At 41.5% G+C, this 8,670-nt stretch overlaps 1 protein-coding gene and 1 long non-coding RNA gene across 2 annotated transcripts in view; one reads left to right on the forward strand and one right to left on the reverse strand.

The window, feature by feature from the left end:
- LOC142741117 (uncharacterized) overlaps positions 1-8,670 on the forward strand; it is a 57,651-nt gene that overhangs the window by 1,613 nt on the left and 47,368 nt on the right. The window lies entirely within an intron of this gene.
- IL22RA1 (interleukin 22 receptor subunit alpha 1) overlaps positions 3,855-8,670 on the reverse strand; it is a 33,263-nt gene continuing 28,447 nt past the window's right edge. The window contains exon 7 of the mRNA XM_075850510.1: positions 3,855-4,668. Coding sequence (XP_075706625.1) covers positions 3,895-4,668 — 774 coding nt within the window. The 3' untranslated portion in view covers positions 3,855-3,894. The remainder of the gene's footprint in view (positions 4,669-8,670) is intronic.

The following is an 8,670-nucleotide window of genomic DNA, read 5'->3' on the forward strand; positions in this document are numbered from 1 at the left end:
GGGGCTTAAAAGTAAAAAATCGGTTGTCTCTCTTTGTGATTCTTGAAAGTTGTGAGGTATGGTTTCCGAGCTGCAGTACTGCAGCTCTGCTCCTATTCAAGTGAATAGGAGCAGAGGTGCAATTTGGCAGCATGGCTGCTATGCAATGTACGTTATCCGTACTCACGCTTAGTTTATGTTAACACAGTTCGGATATGCAATCAATGGGAAGAAGGAAGGAGGCTGGCACTGCCAAAACTGCACAATCGGAATGGGAGTATAAAAGTATGGCTTACTTTCTATTTGGATAATTGCAGGTAAATTGCCACGGAGTTGCTCATCTAAAGAGTAGCACAATCGGCTGGATATATTTGTAGAAGAATGATCGAGGCACTCACCGAAGCTGGCAAACAATTTCTTTATTACAAAAAGATCTCGGTCAGGATGTGGAATTGCCTACGGCCGTTTCACGTGCGTACACGCTTTCTCAAGGCCCTGGCGTCACTTCCTTCACCTGCCCTTTTATTTACAAATTAGTGCACATTGTTACATAACAAAAGTTAAAAAAGACAGGAAAATGCACAGTATACTTTGATGATTCATGCAACTGATACATTCTAATCTTGAAATGTCAATATTTCAGTATTAAATTATCTAAAAACAATAAGGTTCATGTTAAGAACGGACTCAGATCGTTCCGATCATTGAGACCGAGCGGTCCTAGCGCACCTGTCTGAGAAATTATCTCTGCCTCTCTTTGCAATAGAGATTTGTGTCTGTCTCCTCCTAACGCCGATGGCTTAATGTGAACAATGCCCACAAATCGCATACATCGAGCGTTATTTTCATGTTTCTCCTGCATGTGTTGTATCAACCTAGGGCATCCCTCACATGTGATTAATGATCTTATATGTTCACGAAATCTTACATACATAGGTCGTATAGTTTTTCCTATATAAAATCTACAGTTCGGATATGCTACGTAAAGTATACAGCGTCACTGACTTAGAATACGCAGGATATTCCATCCAAAAAACAGCTCCAAATTGTGGTGCAGATTTTCGTCTGGAATCGCCGTTGAAGAAAATATAACAGAAAAAAAGCCAATACTAGTCTCAGCCCAGCCTCCTGTGATGATGCTGCAGCCTATGTGACCGCTACAGCCTGTGATTGCCTGCAGCAGTTACATGGGATGAAACGTCTTCCCAGGCAGCCAGGGGAACAAGGAGCAATCATCATGACAACGTGATGGGGGTAAATATAGATATAAATTTATATGCTGCGGATTAAGAAACCGCACCGCAGGTCACATTATGCACGTTTTCTCAGCTCTTTTTTTGCAGCATGTGGATGACATTTGTTCAAATCTGTGAAAGTGATTAGAATATGTTTAAAAGATAACATTTTGCATGGACTCCATCTTGTATGGTAGCTGTCCATTTTGGATAATTGGAATCCATCTTTTGGCCTGAAGGAGCCATCTTGAGATTAATAAGTAAAAAGTAAATGTCAGCAGATGTCTTGAAGCAATTCTATGTTGTGTTCTTGAATTGAATGTTTTATTACTCTTGTAAGGAGCAGATCAAATAGCCTCAGTGGAATGGACAATGACATTGTTTACTATGGGGGAGGGGATTCAGCCCTGGAGAAGCGCTCTGTTTAAATGATTTAATCTTATCTACAGTCCATTCTCTAGTGAGATAAGAAGTAGAGACGAATTAACTTGTAGGAACCTTGGAGAGTGAAGAATTATTATAATGCATTGAAATATTCTCATTGGCTGAATCAGAGTCATTATCATATTGTACATGATTGGCTGAAACCAAAGCCTACACCTTTCCTGTCATTATACTTATATACTTGTTTGGATCAACAAACCGCAGAGAAGGATTTTGAGCATACAAGCATGGTCTCTTGTGTCATCTTTTCTCTCAGATATATATATCTATCACCTATGATTTGGAAACTGGATAAATCACTGGAGGGTGGGTATCGGTTGACATTACAAATTTCAGTCTAATATATTTTGGCCCATGATTGCGTTAACAAAATCTCATCCACTTTGCTGCTACTGTAATACGCTGCAGATTTTCCGCAATAAAATCTGTAGCGGAAAATCCGCAGCTAATCCGCCCAGTGTGAATATATCCTTAACTGTATACTAACAGAAATACTGGTCACATAGAGGTATAAACTAAATGTTACATACTTATAGGGGAGGAGTATGCATGTGAGATTCAAATCAGCTAGAAGGACTAAACCAAAATAGAAGGGAGACATACACACACTCCTACAGCTGTGACAGCTCAGCATATGGAAAGCAGCCTCTGCAGCCTGAGGGTATGTTCACACGTAGTCAACAAAAACGTCTGAAAATCCAGAGCTGTTTTCAAGGGAAAACAGACCCTGCTTTTCAGTAGTTTTTTGACCAACTCGCATTTTTCGCAGCGTTTTCACGCCGTTTTCGCGGCGTTTTCACGCCGTTTTCGCTGCGTTTTTTACGTCCGTTTTTGGAGCTGTTTTCATTGGAGTCTATGAGAAAACAGCTCCAAAAACGTCCAAAGAAGTGTCCTGCACTTCTTTTGCCGAGGCTGTATATTTACGCATCGTCGTTTGACAGCTGTCAAACGACGATGCGTAAATAACAGGTCGTCTGCACAGTACGTCGGCAAACCCATTCAAATGAATGGGCAGATGTTTGCCGACGTATTGTAGCCCTATTTTCAGACGTAAAACGAGGCATAATACGCCTCGTTTACGTCTGAAATTTGGCCGTGTGAACATACCCTGAGGGATTATTACACAGGTAGATTTTCTGCCCAGTAACGAGGGTCGATCGATAATAGCAGCAAGTGTTTCCTCACTGGTCAGCTGGTCGTTGCCATGTTTATATGGGCCAATGATCGGGAATGAGCGTTCGTATGAGTTCTTGTTTGCCTGATTATTAGCCCGTGTAAAAAAGTTTTACTCTGCAAAACAATTACTAGTATATTGTTAGTACCTGTAGTACTGTTATACTGTACTGTTCAACAATAAGACTCCAGGAGACAGGAGGAGGAGAGCAAAATGACAGTGGACCAAAGCTAATTATTTGCTGCAACCCATATGCAACAATGTCTTATCTACTGTATCTATTTACTTGCATATGACAAAACATAATCACTATACTCAACTTTTAATCCTCTGCCGATCCAGTGCTGCCTGTCCACAGTCCCTTGACAGGTCTCTATTGATATTGGCTAAAACTGTGGCGTGCTGTACCAGCATGTGACCGCTCTAGTCAATCACTGGTTGCAGAAGCTATTTCAACAAGTATGGCACATGACCACTGCAGCTAGTGATTGGCTAGAGTGGTCACATGCCAGCACAGCACGTCACAGCTTCATCCAATGTAAACAGAGATCGCCAGGGAACTGTGGGACGTCAGTGCTAAAGTGACGGGTTATTAAAATGTGTGCGTGGGCTTTTATTTCATTAAGTTTTGCAGTGGAGCCTTACAGATAGAGTGCCCCCAAAGTAACACACTTTTCTAGGCACTTGGAACTACTATGATTTGAGATATGGGGCCCTGTGATCTGGATATATGTTTCTGCCTATACTTTAAGTTGTCTGTATATTTGGGAAGTACCACTACTTCTTTCTCATGAACAAAGTATATGTCTCCAATTTTGGCTGGTTACTTTTTTAATTCAGCTTTTCATTTATTTAGTTATCAAAAATTATCAGGGTCACACAACTTCTATATACTTCAAGTTATCCACTAAGTTTAATTTCTTTGCATAGATTACTCTGTTATGATTATATGAGTGCAAAAACATCATCATATCTATTATGTTAAATGTTCTTTAAACGAAGTAGTTATTTAAGGGTAGCTTCTCTTTCTGGGACCACAATCTTTACAAGTTTCTGGAACATTTACAAAATGCACTGCTTTTTGTATACAATTCTTCTGTCCAAAGTATCTGTTGTAGAATTTTTTGCCGGAGCCTGTAAGATGTACGAGCTACCACAATGTCCTAATAAAGTATGCTGCAGGTTTTGTTCCTCCATCTTGTTACTTGTAAAACCATCAAAGTGTAAGTCTGATAAAACAGGTGGATGTTCCGCTGTTGGTTCCATCTGTGCAGTGAAACCCCAGTCATCTCTTACGGTAACACTTGCTATTAATCCTATTGATGGGACGGTGTTGAGAACGGTATTTGATTCTTCACGACATAATGAGGAGAACAGATCAAATTTTAAGGGACTATCAATAAAAGCATTGGACACATCACCGTCATAGTCTACAAAAGGTTGATTAGTATTTATCTTGAAGACTCCTTTAGGGTCATAAGAAACGTTGCTGCAAGAATTTGGGATGGTGTTTTGGAGGTTTTTACTTGTCCTGTCAAAAACTTCACCGTAATGAACTGAGGTGGTTGAACTGGTAATATTCTTCTGAGGGCAATACGACTCCTGTGTGTCCACTGCAGAGTCCCGTCCTGGTGTAATACCTTCATGTGATTGACTTGCATACATTTGCAGTTGTGAGCTCCCAGATATCTCTTGCCAGGTTTTTCTTGATATCTCCTTGTGTTTTTGTTCAGAATTTTGCACAAATATAGTTGGAGGAAATCCCACAGTACAGAAACTGATCACCTTCTCCTTCGATAGTGTCATTATAGGCACGGTTGTAGATCTCTTGAAAATCTGTACAATATTTTAAATGATAGAAGTTAGTTGTGGGAGCACTTGATGGCCATGGTGTACCAATAAAAGATAAGAAACCTGAACCACGTAAAGGAAAACTTTTAAAATGTGAAAAGCACACAGGACTGTGTTCACACGTCGTAGTCAATTTTAATTTTTTTGCCAAGATTTTTGCAAAATTACGGCCTAAAAACTTGATTTGACTGTGATGTGTGGCTTTAACTTCACTCTAGATGTATTAAGGTGAGTTCTCCATGGATAGGAGATGCATCTACATATATATTCAAGGCAGAGGCGTAGCTATGGGGGGGGGGGAGCAGGCGGGGCATCTGCCCCGGGCGCAACTTAGAGGGGGGGCGCCAGCGCCACCTCCTCCTGCACTATAATTGTACCTGTGTCTATAGGACACAGGTACAATTAGAAGCAATGAATGACCGGGCACGTTCTGTGCCCAGCTATTCAGTGCCTTTGCACCAGTGAAGCTACTGGTACCTTTTGTACCAGTGAAGCTTCCGTCGATGAAAGGCGCTGATTGACAGGGAAAGTCATCCTGCCCTGCCAATCAGCGCCTTTCATAGACGCTTCATTCAACCCCCAGGAGACCTGCACAGAAGAGAGCAGGTCTCCATTGCTGCTGGCCGGGATTAAGGTGAGTTTGAATTGTTGTTTTTTTTTTGAATTGTAATAAAAAAAGTGTGTGGCTGTATCTACAGGGGGGACTTTATCTACGGAGGGGGGACTTTGTCTACACGGGGGGGGGGGCCTTTATCTACGGGGGGGACTTTATCTACATGCGGGGGGCTTTATCTACGGGGGGTGGTGTCTATCTACAGGGGGGGGCTACATACTGTGGTGGGCTATCTATGGAGCACCATATACAGGGGTGGGCTGTAGCTACAGGGGGGCTATATACAGGGGTGGGTGATCTATGGAGCACTATATAGGGGGGTGGGCTATATCTACAGGGGGGCTATATAGTATATAGCCCCCCTGTAGATATAGCCCACCCTTGTATATAGTGCTCCATAGATCGCCCACCCCTGTATATAGCCCCCCTGTAGATATAGCCCACCCCTGTATATAGTCCCCCTGTAGATATAGCCCACCTCTGTATATAGTATCCCACAAATAGCTCCCCCTATAGTGCTCCACAGAAAGCCCACCCTTGTATATAGCCACCCTGTACATGTAGTCCACCCCTGTATATAGTGCTCCACAGATAGCCCACCCCTATATATAGTATATACAAGAGTGGGCTATCTGTGGAGCACTATATACAGGGGTGGACTATATAGTGGAGCACTATATACAGGGGTGGACTATATGTACAGGGGCGCTATATACAGGCGTGGGCTATCTGTGAAACACTATATACAGGGGTGGACTATATGTGGAGCACTATATACAGGGGTGGGCTATATCTACAGGGGGGCTATATACAGGGGTGGGCTATCTGTACAGCACTATAGGGGGAGTTATTTGTGGGACACTATATACAGGGGTGGGCTATATGGGGGCTCTATCTACATGGGGCTCTATGGGGGCACTATCTACAGGGGGCTCTATGGCAGACACTATCTACAGGGGGCGCAGTGTGTGTGTGGGACACGGTGTATGGTGCTATTATAATTAGAGGTGCAGTGTATGGTGCTATTATATTTAGGGGCGTAGTGTGTGGTATAATGAGAACTTTATCTTTATTTATAGGTGTAGAAATGTTGGAAAAGTGAGAAGCTGAAGACATCTGAGCGGCAAACTGCAGAAATGGTCTGTGACCGGGAGAAGTCATCATAGAGGTCTGGACCGGATGGAGAAAAAGAACTAGAATCTGAGACGTCACCGGTGAGTCACTTAATGTAAATGCTTATTCTGCCTCTAATCAGTAATGTAGTCACTGTATGATCTGCAGCGAGATGATGGGTGGTATGATTATGATAGGATTTATTTTTTGTAAAACAGCATCTCCCAGCATATCCTTACCATTGTTCGGGCCATGCTGGGAGCTGTAGTTTTACGCCATACAAACCTGTACAGCAGGGGTTGCACTAAAGCTGTATTTGTGCTGGTGCTGTATATATGTAATGAGCTTGGTTCTGGGGCTGTATTTATTTACTGAGCACTATTCTGGTGTTGTGTAGAGAACTATATTGCTTGTAAAATTTACAAATGTTTTTATGCTCGCGTTACATAAAAAGAAATGTGGAAAAGAAATGACACATCGATTGGTAGAGAAAACAAACGCGGCGAGGGGGAAGGAGATGTCGGGAAATAAGTTGGGGGGGGGGGGCGCCAAACTGAATCTTTGCCCTGGGTGCTGGAGAACCTAGCTACGCCTCTGATTCAAGGAATTTCAACCATGTAGAGCATGTTGTGTGAATAAAGTGACAGCTTGTGTGGAGAGTTTTGAAGCACCTTGTATATTGGCAGAAGATCAAAATTCTACTCTAGGGCCCACAGGGCTTTAGTTAAATTTCTTTCAAGAATAGGAAAATCCACGAAGCAATTTACAGTACAATATAAGTTAACTGGGTTTCCAAAACCCTGTTCACTTTTAACAAAAAAATTCAGCACACAAATCAGAGCTTGCTGCAGATATTCTTTTTTAAAAAAAAAATTATTATTGTTTCTGAAGATGAATAAAGATTCTCACACTTTGGGATACAAAAAGGCTCACAGAGCTAGGATTGGGAAGGACAAAAAAGAATCCAAGACTACCATCTGTATGAATAGTTTTATCAATTGTGACTGTAAATGTAGCCATTAAAGGCTACGTACACCTTTGTAAGCGAATGTTTTTTTTTACCTTTTAAGATACAGATTCTATGTATCCTGTATACATAGATGCTGTATCATTCTGTCAGGTCACCTGGACTGACATCCCGGCTAAAACCTGGTTCTGTGAGTCTCTGACACACAGGATCCAGCTAATAACCATCACATCTATGTTGATGTACTTAGATGTGATCCTTATTAGCAGGATCCTGCGTGTCAGAGACACACAGGATCAGCTTTAACCCCTTAAGGACACAACCAATTTTGGCCTTGAGGCAGAACAATTTTTTTCATTTTCCTCTTTGCATCCCGACGCTCATATCTCTTTTATCTTTTGTACGACGTAGTTGTTTGAGACTTTGTTTTTTGCGGGTTGAGTTGTACTTTATGTACGTAACATTTTTTGGTACAAATACATTATCGTTTATTTTCTATAAAGAAAAAAAGCAGTTCCACAGCAGTTTTAATATTTTTTTTTTTATACCATACACCGATCATCATAAATAATGTTATACGTTTGTTGTACAGGTTGTTACGGTCGTTGCGATACCAAATATGTCTATATTATTTCATGTTTTGGGACAGGCAGTTGTTAGGGCATACCTCAGTATGCCCTAACAACAGGAAATATGTTCAGACAGCCCTTAGGTCCTTCAATGGACCCTGGGCTGTCTGGCCATATGAGTTATGGGCTTTGATCGCGTCACAGTTATTTTCTGTGACGCAATCAAAGTGCAGTCCCCTCTCCTTGAATGCCGCGATCAGCTTTGATCACATCATTCAAGGGGTTAACGGCGGAGAGAAGATGTTTCTCTCCTCTCCGCTGTCAGAGCGGGGCCGTGGCTGTGTATTACAGCCGTTGCCCGGCTCTCGATCGCGCGCACAGGACGAGCATTCTCGTCCTGTATCAGATAACCAGTTAAACCAGGCCACCAATTGAGCTGATCTGACGAAATCGGCTTTGACGGAACGATACAGCTTCTATGTATATAGGATACATAGAAGCTGTATCTTAAAAAGTTTTTTGTTTTGTTTTTCAAATTAAAGTGAATTTTAAAATTGCTTTAAAACATTGATTTATTAAAAAAATAATAATAATTTTGTGTTCAAAGGTGTACATAGCCTTTAAGAAATAGCTTGAAAAATGTTATATATGTTAGATAATGTTATATAACTCTCTTTATCATGTTTCTCAGATGATAAACTTAATTATTAACTATAACATTACAA

Source organism: Rhinoderma darwinii, chromosome 2, assembly GCF_050947455.1.
Source record: "Rhinoderma darwinii isolate aRhiDar2 chromosome 2, aRhiDar2.hap1, whole genome shotgun sequence".
In the NCBI taxonomy this organism is placed as follows: domain Eukaryota; kingdom Metazoa; phylum Chordata; class Amphibia; order Anura; family Rhinodermatidae; genus Rhinoderma; species Rhinoderma darwinii.